General features: G+C 41.9%; 1 protein-coding gene across 2 annotated transcripts in view; it reads left to right on the top strand.

Annotated features, from left to right (window-relative positions):
- Positions 1 to 15,450, top strand: part of LOC133160158 (contactin-associated protein-like 5) — a 63,586-nt gene extending 48,136 nt beyond the window's left edge. Inside the window, exons 14-24 of one of the 2 annotated variants that reach the window (XM_061287769.1) lie at positions 2,845 to 3,001; positions 3,462 to 3,589; positions 3,977 to 4,147; positions 5,062 to 5,280; positions 5,649 to 5,888; positions 9,065 to 9,283; positions 10,278 to 10,411; positions 11,127 to 11,214; positions 11,302 to 11,502; positions 12,346 to 12,420; positions 14,314 to 15,450. In XM_061287769.1, coding sequence (XP_061143753.1) covers positions 2,845 to 3,001; positions 3,462 to 3,589; positions 3,977 to 4,147; positions 5,062 to 5,280; positions 5,649 to 5,888; positions 9,065 to 9,283; positions 10,278 to 10,411; positions 11,127 to 11,214; positions 11,302 to 11,502; positions 12,346 to 12,420; positions 14,314 to 14,507 — 1,826 coding nt within the window. In that variant the 3' untranslated portion in view covers positions 14,508 to 15,450. The remainder of the gene's footprint in view (positions 1 to 2,844; positions 3,002 to 3,461; positions 3,590 to 3,976; positions 4,148 to 5,061; positions 5,281 to 5,648; positions 5,889 to 9,064; positions 9,284 to 10,277; positions 10,412 to 11,126; positions 11,215 to 11,301; positions 11,503 to 12,345; positions 12,421 to 14,313) is intronic. The other variant, XM_061287770.1, reaches the window with a different exon arrangement.
- The last annotated feature ends 2,334 nt before the right edge of the window (positions 15,451 to 17,784 follow it).

Genomic DNA, 17,784 nt, shown 5'->3' with positions numbered 1-17,784 from the left:
CGCTTTTTGCGAGTTTAGTCAAAATCAAGGCGATAAAAGCAAAGGTACCAGCGCATTGCGTCAGAATGTTTACCGAACGTCCGAACGGCTGTGATGTCACAGCTACTCGAGGGCATATTTTGTGCCGTATACGAAGCAAAAGGTGTCTCATTGGGACACTTATGCTTTAGTTTAATTTTTTCTCTTGTTTATTTTCAATAGAAGATTCAAAATCGAAGGGATAAAGGCTATTTTTCCTAAATAAGCAGTCAAATTGCTGTAATGACATCCTTTCTACTTAAAGGACGAGAATCAGAGGATTATTTTATTATTATTATTATCTCAATTTGTTTATTCCTTTGGCATTTCGGCTGGACCATTCTGAATAGTAAGCAATTTCACATTTCTTATCACCTGCATCGATTTTTACTACCTGATTGGAAGGCTATGGGCATTCATTTGTCTTTTTTTTTTTGCTAGTGGTAAGCATTTATTTAGTAAGCAGCAAAGCGGGCTTTCCAGTCCTCCACCAAAAGTTTGACATTTCCGCTGCAAATCCAATAAAACAACGGGCGTGAAACTGATTAGTTTGCAGTTTGTATTTTCAGTATTTTCTAAGTGTCTAACACCCAGATTGTGTCGTGATAAACACCAAAGGGCTCCGCTATCGGACCTTGGAGCAGAACCTGCTCAACAAAATCAAGCTACTCATTCATTAATTTGCAGTCTCGCCAAGGTTATCTCGACATCTCAAACAGAAAGTATTGATTGTCGCCTTTTCTTATTTTCGGGGGGCTGATTAAGGTTTTTAAAATAATCGGCACAGAAATCTAACCAATCAAGGATGGCAGCTAATGCTAAAGACAATGAGGAATGTTTTATTTCCAACCTTGGTAGCGCAAACGTTAGCTTGCATGCTAATGTTGCCATCACCCATATTGCTTTCCCTTGTTGTCTGCTCTTTTGTCGTTGCTTACAAAGGAACTTTTTCTCATTTTGGTTTTAATAAGGCATTGGACTGTTAGTCATAGGTCATTGCATCCCATTCAGAGGTGATTTCAGAGAGAATTGCTGGCGTCTGAGTCCCGCTGTGTGACTTAGACTAATATGACTTTTGTGGCCATACATAAATGCGCCGCTTAATGCGGCCCTAATGCATGCTGGATGGGCAGAGAGCACTGCAGCATGTGACACTTGATTATGTTTAGTGACAAGAGGCTTAATGGGCTTTTCCCTGCAAACCGGCTTCATTTGCAATGCAGGCTTACGTGTCTGTGCGATGATTGAGGCCGCCGTACTTAACCCCGCAGAGGAGGTGATGAAAGGTCCTTTTTTTTTATGCCGTGGCATTCCGTTACATTCGCGGGGTGCTTGTTAGGCATCGCTAGCTGTTGTAGCAGCCCCAACATAAGCGTTCTTTAAGCACAACCTTTGTGTTTGTGGAGTTGGAAAGTCACTTTGGATTTCAAGGCCCCAAATGCTAAGATAAATCAGATTTTCTTTTCAAAGCCTTGCAGCTGCATTTAAGTATCAATATTTTACAAGCAAATGAACCTAGTGAAGGACTTTAAAGTTTAAAAGAGTTCCAGATCTCATAGCTTCTGTCCAAATGCATTGGTATAAACCCCCTGCGCATGCATGCTGAGTAGTGTGCAGATGTTAAAAGCATCTTCTGTATCTGCTCCTCTAAATTTAAACCATGTGAAAAAGAAACTTGAGATGGACAAAACAGAAAATACAGCTGAAGGTCAAAGTAATTCAGTAGTGACTTTGAGCATCCTCTCGGGTCTTTGTGGCAACAAAAACAAGGGACCGACTCACAATGGTGAAAGAAACGACAATTCTGATCAAGTGTAACAATATGCCAGATGGTGTCTGAATTCTGGCTCGGCATGATGATCTTTGGCCCGTCGCCCAAACTTCTAAGGTCGAAACCGTCGTTTTGTCCTTGCGAAAGTAACAACTGGGTCGTGCTCGGGGATGTCTTCTGGGAATCAGTGAACAGCGTAGCTGCAACTTAACGGATAACCTTCACCTTTTCATGTCAGGCATACCATGTATTGCCAATGTTGTCGTAGTAGCGGTTTGTAACTGTGCCATATTTTTTATACACTACTTAATGCTTAAAACCATGTTAACACCAAAGCAATCTGCTTCCCTTATCGTTGGCGCCCTGATCGGATCACTGATCAAGATCACAGTCAGGGATGACCTCATTTTTAGGATACCAGCAAAACATCTGCTACGAAACCGGTTGGAAGGGGCCATTCGTTCCTCGTTCGACCATGTCCACTTTGCAAACCTTGAATCGTCTCCAAATCAAATGTCAGTCGGCTGATCGGGGTTAAGACTGACGTCATTTTTATTTCGGATGCTGGAATAGGTGAATGACAGTGTCAATTTATAGGGAAGAATTATTCACGGATTTTCGCTATTCACGAGCTTGGTATTAATGGTAGATTTTGCCAGATTATTAGTGATTATCTGAACATCTGGTCAGTCGCTGTTGATGGTAGTAGTCTGTTATTCTGACAAGGCTCCTACTGGGGACACTTAATTCGCACATTGTATGTTTTGGAAGCCATGCCAAGGACAAACTGTTGGCATGCATTCCCGTGTTGATACTCGAAAGACTGTCGAATTTTCGCCTTTGTATAAAACTTGGCATAGCGGCTCGATTTTGCCTTACAACTCGATGATTGCTATCTGGTCCATTGCTGTAAATTGAACTCTTGTCAGTTGTCCTGTTTTAGGGTTCACGTCAAGGATGAATTCTTGGCATGCATCCATAGAAGAGAATAGGCACCTTGGTATAACTGTTGAATTTTGCTGAAGTAGACGATTTCTGCTTTTCTTTCATGCTAGATGGCAGTCCAATGTCTTGGTGGCTGGACCGGCACGGCGAGAAGCGGAGCTACTGGGGAGGATTTCTCCCGGGAATCCAGCAGTGCTCCTGCAGCCTGGAGGAGAACTGTGTGGACATGAACTACTTCTGCAATTGCGATGCCGACGCTGACATGTGGTACGTCGCAGTGATCTCGACATTTGTTTTCGTCCGTGATGTTGTTCTGTACGTTTTAAAACAATGTCAGAAAATGCTATGTGGGATAATTCAATTTTAAAGCTGAACCCCCATCCAGTACCTTCCATTTTGAAGATATAGATGAAATGAAAAGTATTTGAAATTTTGTGAGAAGCAGCTAAAGCTTCATTTGAATTTTGCTGTATTAAACGCTTGGAGTGTCTGCATTTTGTGCGTTAATCCACTCCAAATCCAGCCCGGCTTCAGCTCTGTTTGCATATTTCCAAAGGCGCTTGTCTCCCTCGTGATGAATTGCTTTAATGTCTTTACTCTGCCTTCTGCACTAATGTAGAAGAATGGGAGCCTTTATCTCGATACCCGTCGAGGCGCCCGGGCCCTGAGGGACACCCCCCTCTGTTTGTGTTTGCTTATTCACTCATTTGTTCGATGTCTGTCACAGGGCCAACGACACGGGCGTCCTCTCCTACAAAGACCACCTACCAGTGAGCCAGATAGTGATCGGAGATATCGGCAGAGCCGGCTCGCAGGCCGTCTACCGCATCGGCTATCTGCGTTGTTATGGAGACAGTAGGTGATCACTCATATCCTGGATGAAGACCTTGGCCAGAGGCAGAAAAATGACTCTTAGAGAAACTTGACTTGGCCATCAGTTTAGAGACTGGAGTAGAATTGACTCATTTGTTCAAGTTTCTAGCAGGGATTTAGACTATAATGCAATGTCAAGTGGTACGGTTCGGTTTTGCAAATAACCATTTGAGAAATCAATTTGGAGAATCAGATTGAAAAAAAAAATTCTTGTAATAGAGAATATATGTATATAAATGCTCTTCTGGGGGAAAAGGGACTTCATTGTTATCCTATTGAGGCTTAAAAATTAACCGTGCATGTGAATTTCTTATCATTTTTAAAATACGGTAAATCTTTTCATAACAGTGCAACTTATTTCTCCTCCAGGGTCCATGTGGAATGCAGCCACTTTCTACCAAGAGTCATCTTACCTCTATTTCTCCACCTCACCGGCCGAGCCTGCCTCAGACATCTCCTTCTACTTCAAAACCAGCGCTCCCTCTGGAGTTTTTGTGGAGAGCTTGGGCCTCAAAGACTTTGTCAGAGTGGAGCTCAGCTGTGAGTCAACAGTCATGCGCCATAGAGTGTGCAACAATGCACATAAGCATCACAGCATCCAAACTATATAAATATTGGCTACGCTGCATGAATAAAATTTCAGCTATTATAAACAACAAACTAAACATTATTTCCAATATTTGTGGTAATGCAATTTGGGCACACGAGTTTAAAATTCTTGATATTTTTCGTAATGCTACACTTGAAAATGATTTGAGAATAGTGCAAATGTTATTATTCAATTTAATTTGAAAACATTGTCATTATTATTACTATGGTTATTTGTTATTTATTATTATTTTATATTTATTTTTTTATTCATGAAGAATACCTAGTTCCCATAAAAAAAAAAGTCAACTTTGAAAAGATGAAAAAGTATATTTAAAAAAAAAAGTAATATGTGGGGATCCACTGTATAGGAAAACAGACAAAAAAACTATTTATAAACAAAGAACCAGTTCCTTTTTTTCTATGACAATACAAATGCTGTGCAAAGCAACATACTATGGGTATAAATATACAATAGACCTTCGCATTATAGGGCAAAGAATGTTGAAAGTGCTTGAATTTGACCTCAATAATACAAAGCTAGTGAGAGCGTTGAAATATTAGAAACTTCCATTGAGGCTAATGCAATCTGCTATGAAAATGTATGTAAATAATGAAAGAATGCACTCTGTGAAGCTTGTACTTGTCTGGCAGCATGACAAATGCACAGAGAATTTCTATTCACCAGCAAATGCGGCCGTGGATTGTAGTCGAGGTGATGGTGGTGTTATTTACTGTTGATTACAGGGGAGCTTTGCCGACAAATCTGAGCAGGGAGGGGGGGTTGTGCCATTATTTTTCGTTGAGGGAAGAATACTCATCCGAGTCAGATTCATCCTATAATGTGTGTCTTTGTGGTCAATCAGCGCCGTCCATGGTGTCCTTTTCCTTTGACGTCGGAAGCGGTGCGGTGGTCCTCTCCGTCAAGTCGCACATGCCCCTGAATGACCGCCAGTGGCACTACGTAAAGGCGGAGCACAACGTCAAGGAGGCCTCGCTCCAGGTCGACCAGCTTCCTGCACGCTTCCTTTCTGCTCCCGTGGACCGTCAACTACCCTTGAAGCTAAGCAGTCAACTTTTTGTGGGTAAGATGGAGACTTGTATATTACAGCATGCTCTTTACTTGACTTTATTGTCAAGTATGCTGAAGTGTCCGCTACATGCATCACAATCACAGATCCGCATAGAAAAGTCATGTCAAGGCCAAATCACAAAGTCTAGGTTCTGTCCAAATGGTCGTCCTAGATGCTCGGATGAGGTTTACCATAGCTTGGGCAAAATTGTAAATGTTCTATTTGTCAGAGTGAGAAGAAGATAATGAGATAACATTTCAAATAAGTTCATAATTTGATTCGTTCTCTTACGGTTAATTACAAATTCAAAACAAGCATAAAATAAAGTCAATCAAGCCGTTAATTCATCATGACACGCGGCCGAATCGCTGTCGTCGCAGGCGGAACGACGTCTCTGCAGCGGGGATTCCTGGGCTGCATGAGGAGCCTGATTGTAAATGGGCGAAGCCTGGACCTGGAGGAGCGGGCCAAGGTGACGCCGGGCGTGAGCGCCGGTTGCCCCGGGTACTGCAGTGGCTCCAGCAGCCTGTGCCACAACAGGGGGCGCTGCATCGAGAAAAGCAACGGCTACGCGTGCGACTGCTCCCAGTCGGCTTATGCCGGGACCTCCTGTAACCAAGGTAACGCTCCGTTCACTGCATTCTGGTCAGGGATATTGTGTTGCAGTCTTCCGTATGGCCTGTTGTAATTAGAAATGCATCAGGTAGCAATACTGTTGAACCATATTCTCACTCGATAATCCCAGGTGTCCCATAAAAAAACACACACAGCTTCAATGTTGTTTATTTTCAGTTGGTAAAGTTTGTAATAACCAAACAGAAAGCTGTTTCCCCACATCAGACTATTTTTTCATTGTAAAATGAAGAGAGCAATATACGCTGTCATCCCTTCAATATTGTTGCTGTCGGATGGAACACAAGTTGGTGGATCAATATTTTCCCCCATGTTCCGTCAATGCTGTACATCGTTGCTGTCCACTGGAAGGCACCCATTTTCTCGACCGCTAGTCCTCATTAGGGTCGCCGGGGAGGGCATCTATCCCGGCTGTCTTCACGCTCGATACAGGTCACACCTTACGTAGACTCCATGTGGCTGATGAGTGTTCCGGTTTGGCCATATTTGGTTATGGGCAGCTCCCATCTGCTCCACTGTTGCGCAGAGGTCGAAAAATGTTCCAGGGAGGACAAGATGACTTGCGCGGTAGATTAACTCAGAGTTTGAGTGAGTCTATAATATTGTGACCTGTGATTGGCTGAGTAGCCCTCTACTAAACTAATCATGGAAATGTTTGTTGCATTTTCTTTCTGTGCACAAAACCGGCTGATTCATTTATGACGTTCATTCAGGCATTCTCCTAACTGCGTATAAAAAAAAAAAAAAATTATTTTTCAGATGAAATATTTTTTTGTGATCAACAAAATATATCAAGCACTAAGAGGGCTCCAAAGGACTTTGATTCTGATTTGATTCTGTGTGATTGCTTTCGTGCATTTAAATCCATTTGTTTTGAGACTGATTTTTTTTTTTTTAAAAGCATTGAATAAATATGAAGACTGCTATGTTACCTTCTCAGCTAGTCACTGTGGACTCCCACTTTAACTTTATTCCCACCCGTGTTTCGTGACTAATTAGTATATCCAATCCTCTGACCCTAAATTAGGGATCCATGTTATATAAATGGCCTTCTTTAATAAAGCGGCCAGTCAGACAACAACGAGGGATTCTAATCCTCTTACTGGACACAAAGTAGTGACAGCTAACATTTGCACCTACTTATTACTGAAACGATTTCAACAAAGTCCAGCTGTCACCTTGACGAAACATTCAGCGTCATATTTGTGTCCTCTCTTGCCACCGTCCTCTGGAAGGATTAAGGCAAGCTTCTTATTTCTCTGGAAGGCCGAGTCCAATCATTTGTTCCCCTTTTTCCCTGTAGTGTGAAGATTTCACTCGGCCATTTTTTTTTTTTTTTTTTAACGGCCCTGTTGGGCTCCATTTATTTTATCTACCGCGACGCGCTTCTTTTATCTTGGCGATTCGGTCGGTAGGTTCGCCTAAACGACTTACTGTTTCGGATCATTGGTTTTTTTAGTCCCTACCATCGCTTGCAGGAGAAGACTCTTGAGAGAGGCACATGTTTGCTTTCTTGTGACCACATTGTTACCAGGAACCATTTCTGCTATAAACACCCTGATGGCACTCTATCAGATTTAGGGTACAGAATGTCAGCAAGTAGAAGCTCAGAAAAACATTGTCACACCTCAGACATTCACACCTATGGGCAATTTAGTCTTTATTAGTCATTATATGTATATTTTTGGAATGTGAAAGAATAGAGGTGTACACAGAAAATGTACACAATCACAAGAAAAACATGTCAACATCCGGCAAATTCATAACACAATGTAAAAGTCACAAAAGATCCAAAAGGAGTCATTTAATTTGACCAGTTATAGTCTTTTTCTTCTACCCACCATCATCCTGTTAGAATTATGAAAAAAGCCAAGTAGGCATGCAGTTCCTTTGACGTTGGATAAAATAAGTTCTAGTTAGCACGGTGCAATTTCTTATTCCAAGTGTCGTAGCCTCTAATGCTACATTTTTCTGTGGTAGCATAATTACAGTTACTAGCTTGAGTTATCGGTACACGTTTGGACATGCACCCTTATTTCAAACAGTACAAGGTCTTGAAATCTCAGTCCACTCGCCCGGCCGGCAAAGAAATATGGCAACCAAACCAATGATGTCTGTATGTAGAAAGAAAGATGCCACGTGGCGCGATGGTAGGACGATATAAATCAAGCGTGACTTCACAGCGTGACGACAGTTGTTCGATTCTCATTTGCGGGCGCTGTCGTTTACGGCAAACAAATTGTTTTTTGGGGGAGCCACATCGGGAACAAAAGAACATTATGTGCTTTTGGCGAGGACGTTTCACGATGAGGCCATACGCTTAGTACATTTAATGCGGAGCATGAGAAGGGGAGTACTTTAATAGGGAGGGGTTATCAATGATGTACCCAAGGAAGTCTGGTTGAAGTCCAATAAACATGTAAAGCCGCCAAACAAAATATCTGGAAATGGAAGGATTTACTATTGAGCATAAAGGCGACTTCTGTCAGAATGACTTAGCGGTTTGTACTAATAAGACACAGGTGTCAAACTCAAGGTCCGGGGGCCAGATACGGCCCGCCGCATCATTTTATGTGGCCCGCGAAGACAAATTGTGCATCAAATTTGTGTGTCGTTACTAGAATTGCAAATTGTCTTCACTTTTAATAATATCTTTATTTTTACTATTTGACCAGTTTTTACTCGTCTGATTTGAACACGAGTTATTTGTCACTTTGTTTTGTAGCTTTTACTGTATATGAGGATCTCCTACATTGATTTGGCTTGACAGTCATAATGGCCCTCCGAAAGAAGCTATGACTACAATGCGGCCCATGAAAAAAATGAGTTTGACACTCCTGTAATAAGAAAAGACCACTTTATGAGGAAAACGTACGCTACGACCGCAGCTTAGCTTGTCGTTTTTGTGACGTTGGTTTTGCACAGGAAAAATCCCGACAGCTCGTGTGTAGCTTCGAAGAGGACCTTGCGCTCTAGGTAGATCGTGTTCACCATGGAAAAGCCCAGGGTTTGATAAATTCAGCTATTTCCATACACTCCAATACATACAAAATAATGAAATGATTTTCCAGGAAGTGTAAAAATGAGTACAAGGAGTTACTTTGAGTCTTTTTTATTTTCGCGTCCAATCGTTTATTGAATTGTGATTGTGGTGTTTGCGCAGAGGTGTCGGTGTCCTTCGACAAAGAGTCATCGCTGACCTACACACTTCAGGAGCCTTTCTCTGTGATGCTGAACAAAAGCTTGCAGGCGGAGAGCAGCAGCAGCAGTCGGGCCAGAGAGGACTTTTCCTTCAGCTTCATCACCTCGCAGAGTCCCGCCTTGCTCTTGTCTGTCAGCACCCTCAGCCGCCAGTACATTGCTGTAATTGTGGCCAGGAACGGTGCGTTCACAACACAACCCTTCAAAAATTTCGGGTCACTAAGAAATATCCTTCTTTTTTCAAATAAAATCACTATTTTTCAGTGAGGATAACATTAAACTAATCAGGAATACACTGTTAATGTGGTAAATGAGTATTCTAGCTGCAAATGTCTGGTTTTTAACTATATAGGCGTATAAAGGCCAATTTCCAGCAACCACCCTTGTTCTAATGGTTCCATCGTGTTTGCTAATTTTCTTAGAAGGCTAATGGATAATTAGAAAACCTTTTTGCAAATATGTTAGTGTTTATGAAAAAGACAAAATTGCCTGGGTGACCTCACCGGAAGTGTACCTCTGTTATGTTGAATAAGCCAAAATGGTTTTTAGTGTTTACAAAAATGCTCATGTTGGGTTAATTGAGCATAAAATTGTTTTCACTGATGTTTTTTAAAGAAACACATTTTTGAATGTTTAGTAGACTCATTCACAAAAGACTAAATGGTCCTCAAGCTCTCGGAAAACAAGACATCTTACATTTGTTCAACTGTCAACGTTCTCAAAAAGGCAAAGTAGCATCTACTTTAGATAATGAGATTTGAAATAATGAAAATTGATGACTCTAAATTCTTTATTCACGAAAACATTTTTTAAGTTCTTTGATAAATAAAGTGTCATAAATATTTATAAAGCATTTCATTTTATTTTTTTTAGGCCAGTCTCATAAATGTTTATAGAAACAATAGCTTCTACTAAAATGATTATGTTTGGTTCTTTCAAGACTTACATGACTTTATTTTGAACAACAACAAAAAAAAAACGTTAGGTACTTTGAAGACTGACTTGTTGTCACCTTTTACAAAAACACCTACGTGTCTGCAAAGCACGGCATCCTTCCTATTTCCTCACGCCACTTGTTTTTCACACTTGTCAGTCCCATCAGGCAAACGCAACTGTGAGTTAAATAAAGAGGGGCCACGCGGTTCACATTTGTGCTGTCCGTGCTTTGCATCCAGGGAGTCTGCAGATCTGGTACCACCTGCAAACGGACAGGAAGCCAGACGTCTTCTGCCCCGCCGCCACTAACCTGGCAGATGGACGACTCCACCGAGTACGAATCAACAGAGTGGAGGAGAAAATCTACGTACAGGTGAGGCGGGCGCAGGTGGATGGACCCGTGTTCAAATGTCGTCCAGTAGCAATGTGCTGTCTGTCAGAATCTATTAGCATTGATTAATTACTTTATTATGCAAATTGAGACTTTTTCACAAAGGGCTCGTGGCCTGGTATTAATGAAGCTGGCCGGGTTGTGGGGAAAAGAAAAAAAAAAACTCCCCCGGGAAGAACTTTTCAAGTGTTTAAAAAGTGCTGTGGGGTATCTGGTGCCAAACACTTTGAAAAGACTTAATGACAAATAGAGGATGTAATGTGTCCTGCTGACTAAGGGCAACAGCATGGACGGCCAGTTTAGTTTATAACTTTGAAGAGTAGCCAAACATCATGGAGCTGTTACAGCTTCAAAAGGTGCCAAGGATAACATGAGTTATTTCCACGGTGGTCCTCGTAAAGATGGTCTGGCTCCAAACGCCAAGTCAGCGCCAAGGGTCAGACGCTAATGCTGTAAGCTAGCTAAGCTTCCGCTGTTTTATTGTCGTCCATAAGCCAGCTATTATAGTCGGATAGGACGCCGCGGACAAGCATTCAATTTTCTTCTTCCGGACGTGTGAGATGCATTTGGTTTTGGTGGGCTAACAGTTTACAGAAACACTAGAGAATAAATTTGAAGTTGTTTTCAATCAGATTTATTGAAGTCTGTGTTGTTGGCAGTGTTTAAGTTTTTGTTAATTTGCTTTCTCTTCAAACAGGTGGACCAGGACATCCACAGAAAATATACCTTATCCTTTGACGGAGAACTAGTCTTGATCAGAACTTTGTCGTTGGGTAAAGTTATCAGTAAGTCGTCCATTTTGTTAAAAGTGCCAACCAAAAGCTACAATCGGGTACGAGCCGACCATATTTAAACTATCTGTATTTCCACAGGGTTGGACACATTCCACGAGGAGGTAGCTGAGGCAGCTTCGAAGGGTTTTGTGGGCTGCCTTTCGTTGGTGCAATTCAACAACGTGGCACTGCTCAAGGCGGCGCTTAGCAACCCCGGAAGCTCGTTGGTTACAGTTCGTGGTCCATTGGTCCAATCGAATTGCGGTGCACTGGCAGACTCCTCCTCGCGATCTTGGCAAGGTGCGCTGCGGGTTGACATTGAAATTTGGTGTGTTTGACCTCTCAACTTACTGGAACACACTAACTGGAACTGGAAGACTAATCAGGGTTGAGAAAAAGAAGGATCCAGCAATGTCCAGACACCCCCCTAAATGAAAACCTGCTCTTGAACGTTCTTGACATGGCGGAGAAACTTAATCTTCCAGCAGAACATCGACCCTAAGCACACAGCCAAGATATCAAAGGAGTGTCTTCAAGACAACTCCGAATGCCCTTGAGTGGCCTAGCCAGAGCCCAGATTTACAGTAAATCCGACCAAAAATCTCTGGAGACATCTGGAAACGGTCGTGCATCCAACCTGATAGAGCAAAGGAACGAGCAAATTCAAAAAGACTTGAGCCTGCAATTACTACCAAAGGAGCGTCAACGAAATTTTGACCAAGGGTCGTAAATACTTACAGCATACAATGATGCAAGAGTCATGTTAATTGGTCCTTCCATAATCATATTTGAAGACTTAGTGTCGTTGCTTTGCAACAGTCCATGCAGGTAAGGTCCCACTAACGGAGGCATGTTGAAAATAACACTTGAGGGCTTGACAGTGTTAAAATGCTCTCTTGTGTCCAAGCGGATGCATGGAGAGTCAGCTCCTAGCATCAGCTAGCAGAAGGCTACTAATTTCATTCACGTCATGTTGATTTATGAACATGGGACTGTGTTTACACCTGGCTGAGATGCAATCGCAGCATGAGTGAGTCTTGGTGTACTGGCATACCGCAGATAAACAACATCCAAATATCCTATTGCCACCTTTTACAATAATATTAAGGCTCCATTCAGGAAATGTGTTTTGTGTTTTTCCAGATCAAACTTTGACAACAAATAATGGAAAGAAGAAGCACGAACGTGATACACGAAATGATGTGGCTGTCATAGCAGGTATGTCGATAATGGGATCAGTATTGTGGGGCCTACTGACCATACAATGTCTAAGTTTACATTTTTGAAATCCAATTATGATCGGGCACACTGCTTTTATGGACAAGTTGAGCCTCATTCTCTGGCCATGACTCACCGATTTACAATGCACCCAACTCACATTAGTGCAGATGGTACATTTTGCCGTCGCAAATGACTCCTGCCTCCCCCCCCAAGCCCCCCCCCAACCCCCCAAAAAAAAACATTTACGCACTATTGCTTGCAGTTTTACTGATGGAGCAAAGACCAAATGATGTTTATGAAGGGGAAGAAAAAGCACAACTGAACCTTCCGCCACAAGTTCAAGTGAACCGAAAATAATGCGGAAAGTGAAGCAGTATGGACATACATTAGTCTAGATAGTGAATTGTTCCCAAGCTGAGGCATTCCTGAACTGAGTTTTCACTGAATTGATTAATTACTGGACCATTCATTGTGTTTATTATTTTTTGCGGAGATTGGGAGTGTTTGACAACACAGTACAGCGTCATTGTGCGTTGTGTCACTGCAAATGTCAACAGAGAAATCTTTCTTGTTTGAGAGGGCGGGGAAATTCAAGAGAATCGATGACTAACCGAGGCTACTACAACACAAATATGGATTTTTGCATCAGTAAATAGATGGGGTGCCAAAGTGATGACGTTTAATATGGAACACAAATTGGTTTCCCTACGTATTCTCATCCTCCAACATTATGATCATTTGGCTGATTTTATTTGTCGATATTTTGTATAGTGTGACGTACAAAAATAAAGATCCAATATGAGATGTATCAGAAAATCTCAGTAACAAAATATGGAGAGGTGGATTCAAAAATCTTGTGTATTTCTTCACTCTGGTTTTAATAGTGGTCTTTCTGTAGGCAGCAAAGTGGCCCACCACTTATTATTTCATAATACAATTCTTCTCCAAGGTATGAATCAAAATTACATACATTAATTTTCTTAACTCAGATGCAGTGTAAGATATTAAACACCGCTTTTGGAAAATAAGAATATCAAATTGCTCCCTTTTAAAAAATATATATATATAGTTTTGTGGCTTTCACTTGGCCATGACATGGTAAAAGAACTGAAGTCTCAAATAACAAAATCATTTTGTAACCCCCCCCCCCCCAGCCTTGAGATATTTTATTACATACCCATTCCCGCAATTCAAATTACTCCAATAAAGCAAGCGAAATGGTCGCAGATGGCCAGAATGGAGCCTGAAGGATTGATATTGTGTTGATTAGAAAACATATTACAATATATATATGCAATCGATGCAAACTACAACCACAATAATGAACATTCCTGAGTGAGTTATTGCTGAAACAAAAAAATCGATACAATGTCCGGCTTAGCAAATGAGAACCTGTTCTCAGTTGCCTTAGCTGGATAAATACATGTTGAATAAATCCATTTAAAAAAAAAACTATGCCTTAACCTCTTGTGTTAGATGACATCAATGTGCCAATGTTTAATTTTAACAGCGAAGGTAATAATAGCATGACACGCATCAGTCGTACGCGCATTGTGTGAAATGAGTTGATCCGTGACGACCTCTCAAGCGGCGCAATAATCAATAATCACCCAAGCAGTTCAAATCATTTTCATCATCGTCAGTGGCGGCAACATTTGCTCGCTCTCCCATTACATCCCCGGCGCCGCTGCCGCCATTAGAGCCCTCACATCCTGGCCTTTTGTGCAGCTTATCAGCGTGCCATCCTAATTGACTTTCCACTCTAGCATTTGCGGGGGTGACAGTCAGGCAAGCCTTTATTTATGAGATTGTTAGCAAAAGTTACCTCGCAAATGCTGATTTAATGATCTTTTCTATTGTTCTAATGGATCCTCCCCCGCTGTCTCTTAGGAGTGGTCACAGCGGCGGCCTTCATCGGCGCATGCGCGCTAGCCGCCGCTACTCGCCTCCTTTACCAGCGCCGGCAGGCCCAGCGTGACGACGTTGTCAAGCGGGAGGGCGCCCACGCTGTATACATGGACTACAGGACTGAGACACGCCCCCACGTTTCGGTTCGGGAGAACATCAAGGAATATTACATCTGATCTTCGCCTGACACCGAAGCTTGTTGTACCCGAGCGTCCCTCACGAGAAACACTTTTGACGCTGGCTTCGGAAGTCCCTCAGATACATCCCCGGATTAGAGAAAAAAAAAAAAAAAAAAGTCAAACTAAAGCCTGCAAGCTGGAAAAAAAGACCACCTTGAATGTGTTTCAGCGTACAATGGCTTTATTTGATGTGGGTGGAAGTGCAATTGCAGTTCCTCTTTTTTTACACAGCAGAAGATGAATGTTAGCCTTGAGGGGACAACGGCGGTGCAAAATAGGCGCATTAGAAGCTTTCCGACGCGCCGGATATTCTCGCATTTCCACGGGAACTCCAGAGGGAATGTGCACGTGGCTGCCGTCGGAAAAGAAATAAGGTCAACGCTGACCTAAAGTGTTCGAGTGCCTCGTTTAAATACCAACCTTTTAGAAAAGGAACATTTGAGTTTTTCCTGCCCCCGTGACGCTCGCCCTCGCTGTTTGGACATTATAACGAGCACAGGACGCCAATTAAATCCAGGAGGTTCAGCTCTTTAGCTGACCTTGTGCACGGATCTAAACCCCTTCATGCTTGGGAGTGTTTCTGGGTTTCATGTGGGCCCCCTCGGTATTCCTTAACGCACCCTCCGGGCTGCATATGTTTAGTTGTAGGTTGGCAACTCCTGAAAGTGTGTCCTTCTTCTCCTTATGTATTCTTATTTTTCCAGTGTAAGAAATAGATGTATATTATATCCTGAGGGAAACAGTGAGGCAGATCATATAAGCAGAGTAATAAAAGGATTAAAGTATGTGAATAAAAATGAACAGTGAATTGTGACACATGAGAAAATGTGCCTTTTCTGAGTGTGGTCGGTTTCGATTAGGACGCCGTCCTACTGGGCAAGATGGTGCCTTGGCATTTCCGGAAAGGTGGCTGATGGGGATACGCTAAGGGGATATGGCAGAGTTGAAATGTGGCACCAGATGGTGAAACCAAGGCTTCCACATCTGCTCGGGCGTCAGACCTTACCTCGACATCTGACAAGGCCTAAATATTTGACCAGGTCTTGACATCTGATTTGGCATAAAACATCTGAACAGCCCTCAACATCTGACCAAAGCTAAACAGATGACATCCGACGAAGCTTACAACATCTTATGAGATCTCGTTAATGGGCCAGACTTCAGAACCTTGAAATCGGACTCGGCCTAAAACATCCAACATTTTTTAACATGTCCAAACCTAAACATGTCATTAGCCCTAAACATTTAAATATCACACCAAAACAAATATATTGTCTTAAATATATGCCAAAGCATATTTGACCTGGCCTTAGCACTTCAGAACTTGACCAGACCTCTACAACTGTCTAGTTCTCACCCAGCAACTTTAACAAGACTAAGAGGACTAGACCATATGTGCTCCATAATTTGTGACAAAAGGATGACAAGGAAGTGGATTTTCAGTCCTATCCCACTCCCACAAAAAAGAAATCCCATCACACACCACAGTTAAAACAACAACAAAAAAACATTCCCGCATCGCTCCCATTTTGAAGGTCAGCTGCAGAAAAACAGCAACAACTAAAGTTGCATTTTACCATTTAACAAGGTTGGATGACACTGGACCTGACAATGGCAAAAATATATTCCACTCCATGGTTCAATTTTCTAGTCGACGTTATGGTTCATTTGACAGATTTTGGCCCAGACAGCGTGGCTCCAACTCCAGTGTGAATGTTTTTCCTCCAAGTCAACTACCTGAGATGGGCTCTAACGGCCCGTGATCTCAAAAAGGTCAAGCGGGATGGTCCAATTTTTTGATGTTATAGATTCGTGAAATTGAATGCGTTTTGCAACATCTCGAATTTGGAGTGTCTTGAAATACAGACTGGGATTGTCTTTTTCAAAAATTTGACCATATCCACTTAAATCCCTGATTCCTCAGTCATCTTAAGAAGTCCTTGGAGGAGACTTTGATGAATTGCCCCATGATGCCAATTAGGTAATTGATTCCAGTTACCAGCAAACGTGCGGAAACATCATTACGCTTCGGAGTGTATAATTTAGCATGTTTATCAAGAGTAAATTTATTTGCCCGGGAAATGAGCTCCCTCTGTCAGTTTAATGGTAAATACACCGTTGACGCGAGCAATTACGATGGGGAACGGGGAAGTCTGAAAGGAAAAAAGTTGCCATGGAAACAGATGATATTGAGGTAGATAAGTTTACGTAAGCTTTTCTAGACAATCAATTCGGTTGCTTGATTGAATAACTTGACTAGACATGGGAGAATAAGTGGAAATCAAGACAGAAAAGGTGCCAGGTTTTAACATGTGGATGATTTGTAAGCCTCCAGACCCAAAACATATCACAAGGGTCAAAATTGGGAAAGTGTCATTCATTACAAAATTGAGATACAGATTATGGAAATTGGGTCATATTTGGTTGAAAAATGTCAAGCTACTGATCAGGAAAAAAAAAAAAAATCATAAAATGTATGTCATAAGAATCCCAAGTGTGTTCTTCCTGGCATTTGAATTTGATCATTTGAACATATTTATCTCTTTTCGGGCTTGAGCTCAAAACACAGCTGTGCGACTTTTGACTGCTTACTAGACAGTCACATTGATGTTTTCGAATTATTTTCCGCCAATGAAACGCACAAAATAGTTTTGCGAAAGGAATGAAAACAGCGTGTGTTTTTTGAAAATCATCCTACTGTCAAATGACTTGTGTTTGACAGACAGAATAAAAGAGGTTTTCCGATAAAGGGATATTAATGAAGGCGACAGATGAAAGCGACACTACTAGGCAGGAAGACGTTATTAGAAGCTGCTGATGTCTCGGGAGTGTCAAAAATCCCTTCATGCAGGATTCCCTCAAAGATTTCCAATCAAGCTGTATTTCAGCCAGAGATTCCCAAAATATTAAAGCTATGACTTGTTTCCCATGCGTGCTATTCTGTGTGAGAGGTAAAGACAACGGATGAGACCCAAAGGCATCCTGGCAATTTCCTGCCTTCGGTCACAGACTCCAAAACGGGACACTTGATCATTGTCTCTGTCCAACAACTTTTTCGGAACGGGCCTTTTTCTTTTAACACGAGTGTGGTTTGGCAATTTAGTTTGAACTCTGTGTAAAAGAAGCTCCGGCTGGTTAGGTCCATTGACCACTAATTCATTCCAAGTCATTGTACAGAAGCACGATGTGAAGAATCCACACTTGTGTGCTTTCCCCGGAATATTCCATTAGATATTCATGGGTTGGGGTTAGCCTAGACGGCACGATTGTGGTT

The sequence above is a fragment of the Syngnathus typhle genome, linkage group LG9 (assembly GCF_033458585.1).
Source record: "Syngnathus typhle isolate RoL2023-S1 ecotype Sweden linkage group LG9, RoL_Styp_1.0, whole genome shotgun sequence".
NCBI lineage: Eukaryota > Metazoa > Chordata > Actinopteri > Syngnathiformes > Syngnathidae > Syngnathus > Syngnathus typhle.
This window is presented reverse-complemented; position numbering and strand designations above follow the sequence as displayed.